Source organism: Tenebrio molitor, chromosome 1, assembly GCF_963966145.1.
Source record: "Tenebrio molitor chromosome 1, icTenMoli1.1, whole genome shotgun sequence".
Classification (NCBI taxonomy): domain Eukaryota; kingdom Metazoa; phylum Arthropoda; class Insecta; order Coleoptera; family Tenebrionidae; genus Tenebrio; species Tenebrio molitor.
Genome location: NC_091046.1, coordinates 38,685,836 through 38,704,523, shown reverse-complemented (window position 1 = coordinate 38,704,523; position 18,688 = coordinate 38,685,836). Strand labels below are relative to the sequence as shown.

At 39.1% G+C, this 18,688-nt stretch overlaps 2 protein-coding genes and 1 long non-coding RNA gene across 4 annotated transcripts; 2 read left to right on the top strand and 1 right to left on the bottom strand.

Moving 5' to 3' along the window:
* Positions 1 to 880: 880 nt before the first annotated feature.
* On the top strand, positions 881 to 2,093 carry LOC138124500 (ubiquitin-conjugating enzyme E2 W). Of its 2 annotated transcripts, none has more exons than XM_069039550.1 (7): positions 881 to 1,034; positions 1,095 to 1,162; positions 1,220 to 1,311; positions 1,366 to 1,468; positions 1,527 to 1,682; positions 1,734 to 1,809; positions 1,860 to 2,093. In XM_069039550.1, the coding sequence occupies exons 2-7, from the start codon at positions 1,139 to 1,141 to the stop codon at positions 1,871 to 1,873; spliced, it is 465 nt and encodes a 154-aa protein (XP_068895651.1). In that variant the 5' UTR covers positions 881 to 1,034; positions 1,095 to 1,138; the 3' UTR covers positions 1,874 to 2,093. The 2 variants fall into 2 exon arrangements, with proteins under 2 accessions (XP_068895651.1, XP_068895659.1); XM_069039558.1 differs by having other exon boundaries at positions 908 to 1,034; positions 1,099 to 1,162.
* Positions 1,896 to 2,400, bottom strand: LOC138124511 (uncharacterized). Its single transcript, XR_011157175.1, has 2 exons — positions 2,284 to 2,400; positions 1,896 to 2,187 (listed from the first exon to the last, which is right to left on the bottom strand). It is a non-coding gene; the product is annotated as an uncharacterized lncRNA (long non-coding RNA).
* Positions 2,401 to 2,975: 575 nt separating this feature from the next.
* On the top strand, positions 2,976 to 17,184 carry LOC138123926 (NFX1-type zinc finger-containing protein 1-like). Its single transcript, XM_069038777.1, has 9 exons — positions 2,976 to 3,240; positions 9,220 to 11,261; positions 11,318 to 11,635; positions 11,688 to 12,722; positions 12,777 to 13,024; positions 14,420 to 14,735; positions 14,785 to 15,054; positions 15,107 to 16,109; positions 16,164 to 17,184. Exons 1-9 carry the CDS (start codon positions 3,162 to 3,164, stop codon positions 16,922 to 16,924), a joined length of 6,072 nt encoding a protein of 2,023 aa, XP_068894878.1. The 5' UTR covers positions 2,976 to 3,161; the 3' UTR covers positions 16,925 to 17,184.
* Positions 17,185 to 18,688: the final 1,504 nt, after the last annotated feature.

Genomic DNA, 18,688 nt, shown 5'->3' with positions numbered 1-18,688 from the left:
CATTTATGCATCGTTATCAAGTCGCAAAGTATGTCATTTTTGATAGTGAAAAAATATTTGTCAAAAAGTTTCCTTGGATGCTAAAATAGTTATATTTTAGCACCCAAGGAAACTTTTTGACGAATATTTTAGCATCCAAGGAAAATTTTACAAAAATAAAAAAATTCAAAAATTGTAAAATGCTGTTGTAGAAAAAATAGTGTTTGTATTTCGTGCGCAAGATGATTGTTTTGTTGGCGCATTCGAATGAGTTTGAAGTCTCGACCTGACGGTCTCGACCAAAAACTCATTCTCATGCCCCAACAAAAAATAATCACTTTGCGCACTTAATACAAAAATAACTATTTTCATGTTGTGTGTAACTAAAATTTTCAAAAGTAATTTTGAATGTTTAAGGTTGGTTGCTATGAATTGAGAGATTAAGTCCATTTAAATATGCCGCCAGAAACCAAAATTGATTGTGAAACGAAAAAACATCCATCACTTAGCGAGAAATAGAGCCATATGCAACTGTTACAAGGAATTCGCTGCCTTACGGTTACGATATGTTTTGTTTGTCATCCGAAACCACATAGCCTCCAACCTAACCAAATTTATGGCAACCTAGTAACGAATATCCCTAAATCATAGGGAGTAATTTATTTTTGACACGATAGTAAATTTGGTTTTGTATATGTATGTATTTGTCAATTAATTGTCAAACTGACAATACCTGTCAAATAATTTTTAAAAATATCAATGAATTTTGGCGTTAATTGTAACCTATCTCTCGTAAGAAGGTTTCACACTATGGAAAAAATTGTAAAAATATATCAATTTTATTCTGACAGTTCCCGATTTTTTTGCAACCAATTGTACAACCGTTGCTTGTCACAGTAATTAACTCCCATTTTCCAAACTGTCACTCCGCCAATGCTTGTAATGAATAATACAATTATTTACTTTTGTGCAGAACCATGGTGATCTGTTCATTGTTCGAGAATTGAAGGGTATCGCAGGCCAAGTAATCTGGTCGATTGTTTTCAACGTCAAAAGTAAGTTTTCCAAATTTTATCGATGCTAAATTAAAGTTGGTGATTAACTACTGTGTTCAGTTAGAATCGCTTTATCTATTCTATGATGAAAACTTAATTTCAAAATGGCAGGGATGTCACCATCTGAAGTAAGTCACTTTTTGCCTTTTTTTTCTATATCCACACACTTTTTTATGACTCTTCAGAAAAGATTGCAAAAAGAGTTGATGTCTCTAATGAAGGAGCCGCCGCCGGGAGTGGCAGTTGACTTTGACCTAGCAGAGCAAAATTTATTGCAGTAAGTAAATTGATCATCTCACGAGCAAAAACAAAACCACGTCTGCCTTTACAGCTGGATAATAAATATGGAAGGAGCGGCGGGGACACTGTACGAAGGAGAACGTTTTCAATTACAGTTTAAATTTAGTAACAAGTACCCTTTCGATTCGCCTGAGGTGCTTAGACCTTGAATCTGAAATGTACAAGCAAATATTTCAATTATAAATGTTTCAGGTAACGTTTGTAGGCAATAACATTCCAGTTCATCCGCATATATACAGCAATGGACATATTTGCCTTTCTATACTGACAGACGATTGGTCCCCCGCACTGTCCGTTCAATCTGTCTGTCTTTCAATTGTATCTATGCTCAGTAGTTGTAAAGAGAAAGTGAGGATTTTGTTTCAAATAAACTGTCACATTAAAATTTTTGTTTTGCAGCAAAGACCACCAGATAATGCTTTCTATGTAAAAACTTGCAATAAAAATCCAAAGAAAACGAAGTGGTGGTATCACGGTAAAGAACAATTTTCTGGAATACAATTCCATTAACGATTCTCATTTCAGATGATTCTGTATGAAATTAATTTACTTATGGTCTTGTGATTTTAATGATTTTTATGTTACGCTGGACGCTGTTAGTTTTAAATTTTAAATAGATTTTATTTATTATGACTAAGCTAATTATTATAAAGTACCTTTAGCTTTGAATTAACAATTTTTAAAATAGTGCCTGTCATCCACACATATTTGCGTTGTAATTAACAAAGTATTTAAGAGTTAAAATTAATATTTAAGACAGTTGTGTAGTTTTAATTCACATTTTTTACCTCCCAAGGACGTTTATGGTTGTAGAAGACAAATTTGTAAGTACATCCCTTTTCAAACTGTCTCCCTGTAAAACAATGTGCTGTTATGGTCAGTTTTAATAATTTACGTTGTTAACGTTTGCAATCATATTTGTAAAAAATATTTCATCCATATAATTTACCAATTGCCACATTTTTTCTTTTCTTTGAACGTTTAACTGCAAATAAACAGTAACTCTTGAAAGATTTTTGTAACAGTATTCACTAATCAGTAACGTAACGTGTAATTTTGATTTAATTTTATCAGAACAAATTATATTTAAACGGCGGAAGTACAATATCTCCAGATTAGCTAACAAGAAATGTGAACATTTAACAATAAGTTTAAACCTCAGATCCGCTGAACAAAGTTTGCGTAAACTTCATCGAAAATGGAATAAGGCAAAGGCTTACTCTCGTCAGCTTACATCCTTGTTTCAAAAATAAAAATGTAATAATAGAAATGATAGTAATATTTGTTTTCGTGTGATTGGTAACTGTGCTGAACCTAGGGGTTTTACCGGTCTAAGCGAATAATAGCTGACGATGTACTATTTTTGGATTTCATTCGTACTGTCTTGTCCCATGCTACAGTCTCAAAGCGAATAATATAGTAATGAAACGTTTGTGCGGTAATTTCATTGACTTTACAATTCACAATTTATTGTGTTAAGATAATGTGCATGAAAAATTGAATTAATATTAATTCCTGCTTCGAAATGGATCGTCTTCTCGTTCAGAAAAACGCAAGGTTGTTGTATTTTGAATGAATTTATTTGAAAGTGGGAGTGTAACGTTATCAAACGAACCCTGTGAACAAACAGCAGTGATGCACGCAGATTTGTTATGATTTGTAAGTCTGCAGTTGTCGTTGCATAAAGTTTTGTGAAAATTCGTGCAGCAATACGTCATTTTAACTAACACTTTTTATTTGAACTGACGAAATAGAGTAAAAAGAATAGATTGATTGTAATAATTAAAGTTATATTATTGCATCATTAGCAACCGCCATTGTCATGCAATGGAAGATTCGGACAGAAAATCTGGAAATAACGCATCCACACCTTATCGTGTGAATGATAACTGGAGATTTAGTTCAGGTATGATACAAAAAGCATTTTTTGTTCGACACTGTCAGAATTTGAGAATTTTCTCCTGTGTGAACGGATTTTGATAAATGTCACAACTTGTCAAAACGAAACGTCAAGCTAATTTAAAAGATTTTAAGCGATTTGGAGCCTTTAAGGGGCTCGTCGAACAAAAAAACGTTGTATTCAACTCGTTCTTGTGTAAATTGAGTTTTTTGGCACTCGTGGGCCTTTAAAACGCTCGTTTCACTCGCGTTTTAAACTGGCCCACTCATGCCAAAAAAAGCTCGATTTACACACGAACTCGTTAAATAAACTACTATTTTGTAGCCATGTAAAAATGCCCAAATTCACTTATCTTATCTTATCTTATCTTATCTGTTACTGGAAACTTTTCTGTATAGACAATAGAACCTTCTTAATTCATTAGCAACTATATACATATATAAACTTTATACATAAGACCAGTTAAAAGGAGTTACGTACTTTGGACATAAAATTCTTTCTTATTTTTTAATTAAATAATGGCTGAGGGACTTGCGCTATTTTTAAGAAAAAATTCTTAGTGTAAATGAAATTTTGATCAATTTTTCACTCGTATGATCTATTAACGTAACAATTAAAACAACCATCCTCATTGTAAAAGTTAACTACTGTTTTATTCATTTCAGACATGGAGAACGGTAAAGTACCGGCTTTTGGATTATAAATGTTAGGTATTTGAATGTTTTGTATTTTATTTCAAGTAGACAAGGCGGACACACGTTTATCATCTTCTTACTCGGATTGGGTGATTCAAAGTGATTGTGGATAAGTATGGCAACTATGTACGAAAATGTGTGTGGCAGCTGTATGGGTGGGGTAGAGTTACCACATAAATTTTCGTACATAGCTTTCATACTTATCCACAATCATTTTGAATCAACCAATTTCTACTACAGTCAAACTTCGATCATTCGAACCGTCATCTGCCACTAAAAATAGTTCGAGTTATCAAACTGAAATAAAAGAGACAGAAAAGTTGAAGGAGTTTATTGTTTATTTTTTTCACTACTAGTCTTAGAAGGCGTCATTATTGAGTCTCGAACTGAACCCAGAAGTAGAATTTCTCTCCTACTAGTACTATCCCTCCGCCACCCGGCGGCACGGCAATTTTGCCGGAGTACATACACTATTACGGATATTACTATCAAGTAATAGTGCAGTGCTTATCAACATAATTACCAGCGTCTCGCCTCCGCATTTTGACTTTGTTGTGTATTATGTTCTGTGTCAATGTTAAGGAATTTCCTCACGATATGACATGAGTATAATAATATACCTTTTTGAATTTCAACTACCAATGTGTTCTCTAAATCCAGAATTTTTAAATTTTTAAAAAGAGATTGCGGTACTATTCCCGTTGCTGAAATTACAAGTGGTAAAATAGAAATTTTTTCTAAACTCCAAAGATTTCTCATATCAACGGAGAGCTCTAAATATTTATTAATTTTTGTGTTATATTATGGGAATTTGGAGCAGCTATATCTAAAAGGTATGCTTACTTTTGTTGTTTATTTAAAATAATAATGTCTGGTCTGTTATGCTGAATGTGAATGTCATTTTCCAAACAACTTTCTGGTTTATAAATGTAATGTGGTTGTGTATCCTTTAATAAATTGAATTTAATAGCTAAATTCATGTGTATAATTTTAGCGAATATATCGTGACGTTTCTTATATTCGCTTTGAGCCAAAACGGTGCAAGAAGAAATGATGTGTTCAATTGTTTCCCCTTCATTTCCGCAAATCCTACATTTATCAATTATCGATTGTAAACCGCATATGTGTTTTTTATAATTTCTTGTATTTATAACACGATCTTGTATTGCAAATATAAAACCCTCAGTCTCAGGGTGAATAAAAAAAAAATAATTATTATTGGAAAGGGTTTTAACGGATCTAGTAGTGAAAAAAATAATATATACACCACGCTAGAGAAGACAATTTTAAGCCTCGCTTCTTTATTCCACTCGAAGCTTCGCTTCTCGGAGAATAAACTACCTCGGCTTAAAAAATGTCTTCTCTTGGTGTATAATTACTATTAATAAATTAGATACATATCTATTATACACTTTAATGTGTACATTTTTATATTTTATTCAGAAACAAAATATTGAGTGATTTGCGATTGAGTCAGCCATTGTTTATTTTGATTAAAAAAAAAGTTTCAATCTTATTTAAACTGTCGTAAACACTGTAGTTGTATTTTCATTATTCGGCAAACATAAATTTAAGATGTTCAAGGCATTTGCAACCGATTCCTTTGAACGTTGCTGTACAGTCTGTTTTTGAAGGTTGTGCAGATATTTTAACCTGAGGTAGTATGTACGTGTTACCGCGTTAAAAGAAGGCAAAATAACCCAACTTGCCTCATACAAACATTAATGGCTTACAAGAAGAGATCAAAGATGATAAAATAGTGCCTGCATTCAGAAAACGATAAGGGTTTAAAAAACAAAGTAAAAATAAAATATCAAAGATTGCTCAAAATGCCTGCCATCGTTTGCAATGTAAAATTGCAAGCCTCAGCACGACGTGTCCAAGAGAGCCGAATTCGATTCAGAATGCCTCTGTTTTCAAGAATTTCCTAAGCGGTGTTTTGAACCCGCAGCAAATTAAAAACTGAGAAACTTCAAGGTGATTTGCAAGACGCCGAGTACTTGTTCGTGGCTGGCTTTTAATTTCGTGAAGAATTTCTTCTGCAACTAAAATGCGCTCTTCTCGTTGGCTGCCAAGATCGCGCTTACTGTTTTCTCAGTTTTGTTGTAGGTCGTAAAATTTTTTGGTATACTCCGTTTCTAAACTCGATGCCGGTAAGTCGTAAAACGACCGCAGCGCTGACAGATTCCAGTGCGTCCAAAACGTTTCATGAATAATTAATTATAAGCAGCTTGGGGCATTCTACTGGTACAATTCAACTTTTGGTTGCACGTGCGTGTGTTAAGCGGTGATTAGTATTGATTTATGACAACCCGGTTTTACGACTTACCGGCATCGAACTCAGAAACGGAGTATACTTACTTTATTTTTAAGTTAAAGATCTTGCGGGGGTTATAAATCATCGTTTACCACTAGCAGGAACCATTTTAAGCAGAGTTGTATTGTACATTTAGTATACATACATACAGTCCACGCGTTTTAGCATGGCGAGAGCCGGCGGCCCGGCGCACGACAATTGGTGCTTCGGAACGGTTCGGTAAATAGAGAGTCGATGCAGTGGCGTGACAATAATACTGACAAAATTAATTTAAATGGCATTTGAAATCTACCTGGAATTCTCTTAAGCTGTTTGCATTTCCAGTTAACTATCTAACTGTGGGTAAATGATAGGCTTTACTTTTATGATTATCCGGGGTTAAATACATAATTCCTGGACATCCCTTGAAAGCATGGACCTTAACCGATAAGACTCCGCCACTGGGTCTTTTCAAACGGCAGGCTGGTGCGCTTCCATTGCGTATCCAAGTCGCTGCCATCCTAAAACGCGTGGCACGCGCCACTTCCCAATTAAAGGGTAAGGAAAATTCATTTGCGCAAGGTTTGAATGGTGGGAAACGATCTAGGAGGATGCCCTGAGGCTGTCTAGCCAGAAAGAAACGCGAAAATTCCAGAAGTAGTTAAAGTGAACAATTACCAAATTTTTAACCACTTTTTCTCGAAAAGTATTAGTATTTGTAAAAGGCATTGGTAATTGTTCACTTTAACTACTTCTGGAATTTTCGCGTTTTTTCTGGCTAGACAGCCTCAGAGCGTCCTCCTAGATCGTGTCCCACCATTCAAACCTTGTGCAAATGCCTTTTTTTTTCTCTTGTTGTGTTTCAAGGTCGCGCCAAGTCTTAGTATAACTAAAGGGTAAGGAAAATTTTCATTTGCACAAGGTTTGACTGGTGGGAAACGATGTAGGAGGACGTCCTGAGGCTCTCTAGCCAGAAAAAACACGAACATTCCAGAAATAGTTAAAGTGAACAATTACCAAGGCATTATTGCCTCAATCATTACCTATTGTGGAATTCTACTACTGATTAAAATATCTGCACAACTTTCAAAGTGACCCTGTATATCATCATCTTCTGTAGCTTCATCGTCACTTAAATTTTCATCAATAATGGGGATTCGACACGTAGTTTTCGATAATGTCTGCATCTGTAGGAAAACTCAAATGTACAGATCTCTGCGTCTAGATTGATGTAATCTTCAAAGTTTAAAATTTTCGAAGAATTTTGTAACTTTCTCCAAGAGTCGAATTCAGTAGACAGTTTATTATAATCATAATCCGTTCTATTTAAATTTTCTTTTATGAACTGTACGAAATCTGGCCGCTAACTCATTCCTGGAACCGATTAAAAGGGACCTTGGAAAAGGTACGTCCCGAAATACCAACCAGAGCCAGCAAGTCACGGCGGTAGCGATTTAGCGAGTCAGTCACAGATCACAGATCAGGGGTGATCTGTGGAGGCAGTCTGGTTACGATTTCGCAGATGTTAGCATTGTATCGAGTCAGAGAAAGAAGAGTCTTGGTCTACCCTTCTAGAGCAGTGGATGTGTTGTCAGTTATCTATTAATATATTAATAAACGTCTTAGTTTTTCCACCGAGTTTGCCTTGTCTTACAGAATACTAAAGGAATCATCCCATTCAGAATACTGACCAAATCCTGATTGCTTAAAAAAAATTTGTATATCTGTTAATGTATACGTTTTCAATTGTCGAGTCAGCCGGTGCTTGCCTTGAAATCATTTTCGCAAATTTTAGAGCCTTTTCCACAATTAATGCTCCTGGTACAGATATGTTTTGACTTCTTGTAGCTCTGCACTACTCAACAACGGCTTTATCCGCATTTTCAAATATTCCTTTTTTCAGTTCTTTACAATTTTCGCTAACAGTACTGTAGCAAATTTCTTCTTTCAATCCCGCTTCTGATTAAACTGTAACAATCCTACTTCTGATAAACTGTAAGCAAATTTTCTTCTTTTGCTCTTCTCAGGATGTTAATAAAATTCGCACACTGAATTAAAACACTAATATGACGATGATTTATGATTTCCACACACTCGAATTACTCTTAACTCTAATTCCTAACTCTACTCAGTCTTGCGTCACATTCTTCCTGACTAACTACCTAAACTAAGTGCCTAAACTAAACTTCAACAATTCACTTTTATCTCGCTTCCAAATGTCAGGAAACTTGTGGCGTCATAATGAGTAAGTTGCGGATTGAGATCGAGAGGAAAAACGTGAAGAGTTGAGAGACTTGGGTGCGTCCTTAGAGTTGTGTATTTTAAACAGGCTGCTAGTTGGTATTTTCCAATAAAGACTTGAAGTTTGTTTGAAAAGTAGGAGTTTATTAGTTTAAGCTAATACAAACTACGAACGTTTCACAGGTAATATCCCACTCACGGACTTATATACGCAGCCTAAAAATTACAAGAGTACCCTCTTCGATTGCCTTAATATATTTTTCTTTGCTGTTGGAAATCGTGGAAACCGCCTTTATTTTGTCTGAATTTATCGAAGTAATAAACAAATTTCCAGGAAAAGTTCGACTTATGGAATGAGAAGTGATGAGTTATCGAGAAATTCGAGTTACAATTACATGTAGAATCCTGTCTGCTGCTATTGCAACAAATTTTATCGAGTTACCGAAACATTCGAATCACCGAAGGTTCGAGTTATTGGAAATTCGACTGTACTGTTAATAATATTTTTTTATAAAATGTAAAAGGTGTATGTGACAGATACAATCTCTGATTTAAATTTCAAAAATATTTAACGTCTCCATTTGCAATAAAAAAGTTGGTTGCTGTTTGTTTATGATTTATGAATCATGTTCATGTGTCATCCATAATCCGAGAAAATGATACGGCAATTTGTTATCTAATGTGAACAATACAGATTTGTTTTTGTTGTGGGATTAAATTCTATTGAAACGCACTTTTATCTTTTATTTTAAGAAAATGGAAACAATACGGCTGATGGCTCTAGATTTTTCAAAGGACGGGCCCGAGGATCTTATCCTCGACAAGAAAACGGAGACAATAGAGCCGGTAGTTCTAGATTTTGCAGAGATAGATCCCGAGGATCGAATCCCCAACGAGAAGTTTTGTCCCGGTTCCCTAATAGAACTGAATATCGCACGGATGGCTTCGGGGGTAGACAACACGCAAAATCCATGGGATTTATGTTCCTCGAAAATTTAGTGAAGAATGACCCAGAGAAAATAATTTTGACTCTCTTGAAGGAACGTGACGGATTTCTTCGCTTGCTCGAGAAAGATCTGAGTGGTGATTTTGTTGTGTTAATTATCAAAATTTTACACCAGGTCTGTCAGTCTTCATTCAGCGACACAAAATATACCATATTGCATTCGTCCTTCAAAGAGAAGTTTGTTGATAAATTAAGAACGTTCGTTGCATTGTTGCCAACGCAGGATGCACTTCAGCGCCGAACCAGTAACTATTTTTGGAAAGATCCGAACGAGTTCTTGAGGAATCTAATAGAAATCTGCGAAGATCTCTTGCACACGACACCGACATTCGCGTGCAAAACTTTACCAGTATTGCTCAACTCCCTCAAGGTCTACGTACCGACGATAGAGCAAATACATCAGATAGAAGTGGGTGACGACTTAAAAAAGAAAGTGGAGCGAATGCTAGACGTGGTGCAGAGTGTGATTAAAGAAGACGAGGACAAGAAAAAGTCCAGTCAGAAGGACTCGGCTGATGGTGAGACGGCAGAACCTCCGGACGACTTCCGCAAAATCAGCGTCTATCCAAGTGCGGAGGAGATCGTCGGAGGTCGCGGCTTCCTGCGAGAAAATGTCGTTAAAGGCCCCTACCAAAACGTTCAACATTACCTGGACGTGCAGTTTAGATTGCTGAGAGAGGACTTCGTGGGTCCTCTCAGAGACGGAATCGCTAATTATCATTCGTCAGCTCCGACAAACCACTTCGAAAACGTGAAAGTCCACAAGGGTATTCAGTTTGTGAACGCCGAAACCATCAACGAGCACTATTGCTTCAGAATTCAGTTCATGTCAAAGAAGAAGACTCTCAACTTCGAACACTCCAAGCGGTTCATGTACGGTTCTTTACTCTGCTTCACCAAAGACAATTTTCACTCTTTGATTTTCGGAAAAGTGGCGCAGAGAAAAATCGAAGACTTGCAGAAGGGCCAAGTGATCGTCGCGTTCGACCAAAAACTTGACGTCGATTATCGGAACAACTACCTGATGGTCGAGTGCAGCGTTTACTTCGAGCCCTACTACCACGTCTTGACCGTCCTTCAAGCAATGACCGAGGAAATTTTTCCAATGGAAAGATACATCATCAGAGTTACCTCCTCCGTGCAGCCGCCGGAATACATCACAGGTCCTGAGTGTACCTACACAATTGAAGGACACGATTTTCACCCTTTGTCCGAATGGCCCAACGAAAACTTTTACAACTTTAACGATTCCCAACTGGTGGCTTTCAAAGCGGCCATCACTCAAGAAATATCAGTGATTCAAGGGCCACCCGGCACTGGAAAGACTTACTTAGGTTTGAAAGTTGCAGAAACTCTACTGAAGAATGTTGAGTGGTGGTACAACTCCACTCCGATGTTGGTGATATGCTTCACGAATCACGCACTTGACCAGTTTCTGGAGGGACTCATCCCTTTTACCAAGAGAATAATTCGTGTTGGCGGACAGTCGAAAAATACGAAGTTAGATACTTTCAACCTAAGAAACAATACTGAAAGAGACGGTGCCGTTGTAGCAAAACGTTTCGAAGTGCAACGGTGTTTAAGGGAAATTAAAAGTACAACGGAGCACTTGCAAGAGATCGAGTATTACAACAGCGTACTGGCATTTCATCTTTTTGAACGTGTAGTCCAACATTTTTCTGAGACTTGGTTTGCCAAAAGGGGCAACAATATAATGCATTGGTTGCTGGAAGGAGCAAATTGTGGACAAGACTTGTCACGTGTACAAGCAAATTTGAATGTGCTGCAGGTGAGAAATACAAAATGGTAATTATCGTATTTTGATATGGTATTTGGTTCTAATAGGAAGAAGAAAACTTTTACAAAATAGGAATTAATGACGATTTTAACGAATACGGTCAGATTGAGGCTGAAAACGATTTTAATGGACATTTTGTGTCTACATTTGATAGTATTTTCGAGGAAATTTTGAATAGTTCGTTTAGAATGAAGCGTACTTCATTCCTCATTACTCTTAGTTCAATTCGTGAAGAATTGAGATCGCTGGAAGACACGCTGCTCCGGTCACGACAAGTAGAAAATCCATCATTGCAGCAACTGATCACTGAAGAAGAAACACACTTTCAGTTGGTGGAATTGAGAAATATCTTTGATTATTTAAAGGTAAGTCGTATTAAACCAATTCGAAAGGAGCTAATATTTTTTTGTAAAATAGCTCAAGTTGTCTGAAGGTAGAAGACTTCAAGGAGATGTAGAAATACCGGAGAGAATCGACTTGAAAAATCCATATAACATGAAGTACGAAGATCGTTGGAAGTTATATTTTCACTGGTTGAATTTGTACAAAAATTACGAATCTGACGTGTTGAGGATGACCTCCGAAGACTTTCCCGAGGTCTACAAGGAGTACGAACAGATGCGAGAAATCGAAGACGTCAGAACAATGAAAGACGCATTGGTGGTAGGGATGACAACAACGAGCGCAGCTCGTCTAAGATCTTCGCTGCAAACATTGAAGAATCCCATCGTGATCGTCGAAGAAGCTGCGGAAGTGTTGGAAGCGCATATCGTGACTTCCATCACGAAGCACTGCAAGCACTTGATTTTGATCGGGGATCACAAGCAGCTGAGGCCTAACACGGCCAACTACAGCATGGAAAAGAAGTATCGTTTGGGAACAAGCTTGTTTGAAAGGATGATCATAAACGACGTGCACTGCTACACGCTAAATGTACAGCACAGAATGAGACCGGAAATCTCCTGTCTCATCCGTCCAACAATTTATGACTTCCTGGAAGACCATCCCTCTGTGCATCACAGACCTTCGATAACAGGCATCGACAACTGCGTCTTTTTCGTGGACCACAGCCACCCAGAAGATACATGTGAAGGATCGAGCAAAAGAAATCCCCATGAAGTCTCATTCTTCATTTATTTGGCCAGACACCTGGTCCTGAACGGCTACAACCCGGCGAACATCACGATTTTAGCAGCCTACTTGGGCCAGTTCTTCGCATTCCAGAAGGAAAAAAAGGACCACATTGATCTTCTACGAGACATGAGGATCGCAGTTTTGGACAACTACCAAGGAGAGGAATCTGACATTATTCTTCTTTCTTTGGTTCGCAACAACGACGAGAACAAAATCGGCTTCTTGTCGATTGAGAACAGGGTGTGTGTAGCACTTTCAAGGGCCAAAAATGGCCTGTACATAATGGGAAATATGAGTCAGCTGTGTTCTGACAGTAAGGTAAGAAAAGGCGTGTAAGTTTCATTTAGATTCTGCTTCACCGCGGTTTTTCAGCTCTGGCGGCAAATAAAAACAACTCTTGAGAAACAGAAAGCTCTAGGTGCGGAATTGCCGCTGAGATGTTGCATTCATCAAGACCAAGTTACCCGAGTCAAGTCTCACGTAGATTTTTATGCCGTGGCCGAGGGGGGTTGCAGCAAACGGTGCGAAATGGATTTGCAATGTGGCCACAAATGCACTTACTTGTGTCATATTCGGGACAGAAGTCACGTGACTTACAAATGTCACTCCATATGTAACAAGTGAGTAGAAGAATTGACAAGTTGCGGGCTGGTCTGGATTAAGGCTCTGATACCTACTAATTTTCAGCTATACAGGGTTATTCACGAGAGACTTCCCATGAAAATTTCGTTGTATGCAACCCAAAATACAAGAAACCCCTAGAACTTGATATTCTGTTTAATTCGAAATAAGTTTGCAATCCAAGTAGCTTGGCGAATAAAATGACACTTTCTCTTTATTGAGGTTATGAGCAAGAGTTAAATGTGAAAACTGACATGACAGACAATAATGACCAACAATCGTTGATTTAAGTATTATTTGTAATAAATTTGGGAAGCTAGAACCATTGGAAATTGTAGTTTCGGTTGCATATAACGAAGTTTTCATCGGAAGTCTCTCGTGACTAACCCTGTACAGAGTATTTCACGAGTGACAATGAGCTTCTTATCTTTACCTAGACAATGAGCCCGACGGAATTGAAAATGCAACCAACAATACATTTCCAAAATGAACGTGGATTATAAAACATAGTTAGCTGTGACGTGCAACGGCATCGTTCTAATAACGGGTGTTTTCTTAAAATTTGGCATCCAAGTTAGCTTTGAAAAGTCGATTGTGAACGCACCACCGGATTTCAACTCAGATCAGCTGTTTAAATCTAACCTCACTTTTTGCGTGTTTTTAATTATGCTGTTTGAAAAATCAGTGTTTTTAAAACAAGTAGTTCATCCACAATCGACTCTTCAACGTCAACTTCGACGCCAAATTTAAAAAAAAAAACACCCTTCACATTTTATGTAATCGTCGGTTTTTAACTTTTTCGTAAATGTCAATGTCAGTTGTGACAAATAAAATTATTGGAAGCAAAGCCATCATGGATTCATAATTATTTTAAAACAAAACTCACAATATAAACCATTCACGATTATTTCAAATTCGGACTATCTATGAAAATCTGACATTTTAGTTGGCAATATTGTGATTTGTCTTAATAAATCTATTTTAGGTTATAATTCAACCGAACACTGCTCCCAAGTTGTTACATTTTTTAAATAATTGAACGCATTAGGAACAATAATCGTTAAATTGTAATTGAAATGAAACATACATATCTGTAGGGCAGTTCTGGGTAAATTCTTATTAACTAAATTAATGACGGAATTGACAATAATGCGAATATTTAAAAGCGAAACGTCATATGACAGGACCTGACGCCAATCTAACAAAAAAATATCGCGGCCTCCTGTGTGTTGAAAATAATCGTGAACGGCATATACTTAAAATAGCCATGTTAACTTTGGAAATGTATTGTGGGTTGCATTTTCAATTCCGTCGGGCTCATTATGACTCGTGAAATACCCTGTATACATATAAGGAATAACGAGCCTTAATGTATGTCGTTAACTTCGTTTCAGAAATTTGTGCACGAAAGATGAAGCTCACGTCTGCAAGAAGATGTGTTACGAAGACTGTGGACCTTGTACGTACCAGGTACAAACGACTTTGCCTTGCGGACACGAAGTGAGCATTCCATGTCACGTCGATACTGACACTTACAAATGTTCCGTCTCTGTAACTACTGAACTACCTTGTGGTCACACAACCGACAAACCGTGTCACTGTGACCGCGAGACGTACAGATGTCCTCACATTTGCGACGTGCAAGTTCAACCCTGCGGCCATGCTTGCGAATTACTGTGTCACATCCGTAAAGATCCAGATCATCAAGAGGTACGTTCTTCGCGTTGCGTAGAGCTGGATAACACTTTAAACATTTTAGTACAAGTGTAAAAAGCCTTGTGCCAAGTACATGAAGGGTTGCACCGCAATGGAAGAGGACCATAGGTGCAAGAGATTGTGTCACGAAGAGTGTGACCCATGTAGGGTCACTGTCAGAAAAGCTAGAACAGTATGTTGTCATTACTACGACGTCCAATGTTTTTCCGACGTCGATGAAATAATCTGCGAAAAGCCTTGCGGTAGAACGTTACAATGTGGCCATCCTTGCAGAGATAGATGCAACCAACCTTGCCGGAATTGCTACAAAATGGTGACCCAATAGAGTACACAACACACAACAAATGTTTAATTTTGTTTTTTAGGTGACGAAGATAAACCCGATATGCAAGCATCCCATTAATGTCAAATGTTCGGAACCGGCAGACCGCAAACTGTGTAACAAGAATTGTCCTTTGAAACTACCCTGCGGACACAGTTGCACCAAGAAATGCAAGGAACCTTGTACCGCCGTTTGCACCGTCTTGGTGGATTGTTCCGGTGTAGTCGCCCAGTGCGGCCACGTTGTGACGACGATGGAATGCAACATGGCAGGGTCGCACGTCAATGCAAAGTTGTTGGTGAAATATTGCAAGGAACCGTGCAGACAGGTGCTGAAATGCGGCCATTTGTGTTCTGGAAGCTGCGGCGAGTGCTGGCAAGGCCGCGTGCACAAGAGATGTGCCGAGAATTGTGGAGCTTTGTTGGTCTGCGACCATCCCTGCAATTTTCCCTGCAGAGAGGCGTGCCGACCGTGCAAGCGGATTTGCTCGTACAAATGCCAGCACAGCGTGTGCCGTAAGTCCTGCGGTGAAGTGTGCACTCCCTGCAAAGAGCCGTGTTTGCGCCAGTGCGTCCATCAGTGGTGCACCAAGTTCTGCGGCGACGTCTGCAACGTACCCCCCTGTACCGAGCCGTGCGACAAAGCTTTGAAATGTGGACACCCGTGCATTGGTTTTTGCGGAGATCCTTGTCCACCGAAATGTCTTGTTTGCGACAGAGACGAACTGCTGGATGTATTTTTTGGCACCGAAAGTGAAGACGCCAGGTACGTTGTTTTGAACGATTGCGGTCATATTGTTGAGAACGACGGAATGGAACAATGGTTGGAGCAAAATGAGTGGCAGATCAGTTACAAGCTTTGTCCCAAGTGTAAGACTGCTATCAAGACTACTCAGCGGTACAGCGACTATATCAAGCGAGCGATTAAGGATGTTGCTCAAGTCAAAATCAAGGCGAATGGAAATCCGAGGGAGATTCGTGAAAAAATGCAAGAGATGAAACACTTGTGGACGAGGTTGTATTCAAGATCTGGCGTGTTAATTATGTGTAAGTAATAAAGACAGTCGTTGACTATTTCCACATTAATTCGGTATGTTCCAGATTGTCCACAAATTGACATTTTGTTAAGAAGTATAAAAACGCGCTTGGTTTCTAAGAAGGGGAAAATACACCACATCAACATTTTCGAAGCGGGTTCGCTCACGTCGAAACTTCAGCTAATAGAACAGTTGCTAGATATTTGTTGTGGGGAGAATGTCGTTTTGCATAATTCTGGTGAAATTTTTTTCCCGCAAGTGAACTTTATACTAAGAGCGCTATCTCGCGACGCCGACTTCATTGCAAATCAAGAAATCGACGATATCAGTCGTGAAATGGACAGACTCGCGAGAATTGTTGAGTTCAGTTGTATTAAAAAGAGTTCACAGTTTGAACACTATTCGGCAAACAACAGCGTCGCTAAGAGTCTGATAGACACGATTGAAAAGCACGTTTTCGATTGTAAACAGTTCACGAAGGAGAATAACGCTCTCGTGAAGGACGTTCTCAGGGAGCTGAACGACACGATGAGATCCGGAATCGCTATTTCGGACCGCGAAAAAAAGGAAATCCTGCGAGCAATGGACTTCAGCAAGGGCCACTGGTACAAATGTCCCAACGGTCACGTATACGCCATTGGGGAATGTGGGGGGGCCATGGAAGAGTCTAAATGTAACGAATGCGGGGCGAAAATTGGGGGCAGGAATCATGCACTTTTGAACGATAATGCCGTGGCTACGGAAATGGATGGGGCAACCGTTGGAGCGTGGTCGGCAGGAGCTAACTTGCTCAATTATAATATGGACGACTTACAGAATTTCTAAGTTATACACTAGATTAACCGATTTTGTTTTCTTGGATAATTAATAAGTGTTGTGGAAACGTTTTAACTAACGTGCGATCAATTAAAAAAAAATCGAGTTGCCTGGATTGTGCTATTCTGATGCTTCGATTGGTTCAAACCACCATTTTCGCCTACTCTGATTTTTTTTTTATTTGATCGCACGGTATCATAGATTTGTAGTCATCTAACAAAACAGTTGTAATGCTTACAATATTTAAAATATAACTTTTACTTTCAGAATTGCGTTTTTGATGCCTCCTAATGCTGATTGGTAGGTACGTGTAGACTTGCCCTGTATAGTCTTGTGAATTATTAAATAATAAGAACCCAGAACTTATTTTAAACTGAAGTTCAAAGACGACAAAACCGAATGTCACACTTCCGGTAATATCTGGCAAGTTCTTCTAGGTGAAAATGCGGTTTCTGAGAAAAAACACTAGTATACGTATGATGCAGAATGTATTAAGAAGTATCGAACAAAGCATCACATTGTTTTCTCCCGGATAGTAGGTTGTAGCGTTACGAAACGCCACAATGGCGATTGGCCGGAGTGGGAGGCCACGAGGTCCTACTTATGCTCGCGGGGCTAATAGATCGCAGTTCGAAGACCCGGAACTAGCAGTTAACGCACGGCATTTGGCAACGCGACGCGCCCACCCTGCCTTCAAGTTTTTTTACGTCGCTCATTCCGGAAGCGGAAAGTTTCAATTTAGAGTCATTTGTGCCAGCCACCACGGGGGGGCTGGAAGAACACATGTTACCCCCGCAAATGTCAGGCTGAGGTGGCCTCACGCCTCTAGGTTGGCGAGCTGCAACCTATCTTTCAGAACCCCACTTTCACTTTCTCTTTCTCTTCACTTTCTCTTCTTCTCTTCTCAGCGATAGGTGACCGTACGGCAATGTTGGGTCCCTTTTCCTCTTTAGTAACTTGCCGGAAAGTCATCTCCTTCTTTTCAACCCCATCTTTCTTCCTGTCCTTTTTTTGACCTGCGAGTTACGGCAATTAACATCAGGATAGACGTGCACGACTTACCGACACAATACCGTCCAAAATCTGAATTCTCCCGCTCGGTATAATTTCGAGGTAAACAAACCGACGCCATGACGGTCCACCTGTCATGACACGCGCACGTGTAGTACCACCGGAAATGCACATTTTTGATTGCGCAGTACCACGCAAGCGCAGCCCGCCTTATAGCACAACTGAATAAGGTCGAGAATCGCGCGCGTGACGATTTTCGCGATTTATGGGACTGCGGTACCGAGATTAAAAATGCGGAAGTCGGACACTTCGTCGAGAGCCGTCGAAGCGACGCCAGCGAAGCGCCTTTTAGAGTTCGTGGTCGAGTGACCCCTCGCACTATAGAGGTAATTATCGTTCAATTTTGAATTCATTTCACTAAGACCATGTATTAGGGGTGGTTCGATCCAGTTTAGAGTCAATCCCGTTTGGATGAATTGATCCAGTACCGTATCGCAACTTTAGAGTACCGAAAATTTTTGAGTAAAGGAGTGCCGGAAGGACTTCGATTTAGCGCCAAGAACCCCCTTTTTCGCTGAAAGGTAATTACCGAATCTTCCGATTTTCACAACACTAACGACAATTCGTTAGGGGTCGTTCGCAGGGCGATTCGTAGCCAGATCGTTCGCAGGGCGATTCGTAGCCAGATCGTTCGCAGGGCGATTCGTAGCCAGATCGTTCGCAGAGGCGACCATTTTGGAGAACATCGTTCGCAGAGGCGAT

Excerpts from the sequence above, each read along its gene's own strand:
- LOC138124500 (XM_069039550.1), top strand. The coding sequence starts at position 1,139 with ATGGCAGGGATGTCACCATCTGAA. Across the intron at positions 1,312-1,365 it reads GCAGAGCAAAATTTATTGCA|CTGGATAATAAATATGGAAG; the intron begins GTAAGTAAATTG and ends CTGCCTTTACAG. Across the intron at positions 1,469-1,526 it reads ACCCTTTCGATTCGCCTGAG|GTAACGTTTGTAGGCAATAA; the intron begins GTGCTTAGACCT and ends TAAATGTTTCAG.
- LOC138123926 (XM_069038777.1), top strand. The coding sequence starts at position 3,162 with ATGGAAGATTCGGACAGAAAATCTGGAAATAACGCATCCACACCTTAT. Across the intron at positions 11,262-11,317 it reads CAAATTTGAATGTGCTGCAG|GAAGAAGAAAACTTTTACAA; the intron begins GTGAGAAATACA and ends TGGTTCTAATAG. Across the intron at positions 15,055-15,106 it reads GCCGGAATTGCTACAAAATG|GTGACGAAGATAAACCCGAT; the intron begins GTGACCCAATAG and ends TTTGTTTTTTAG.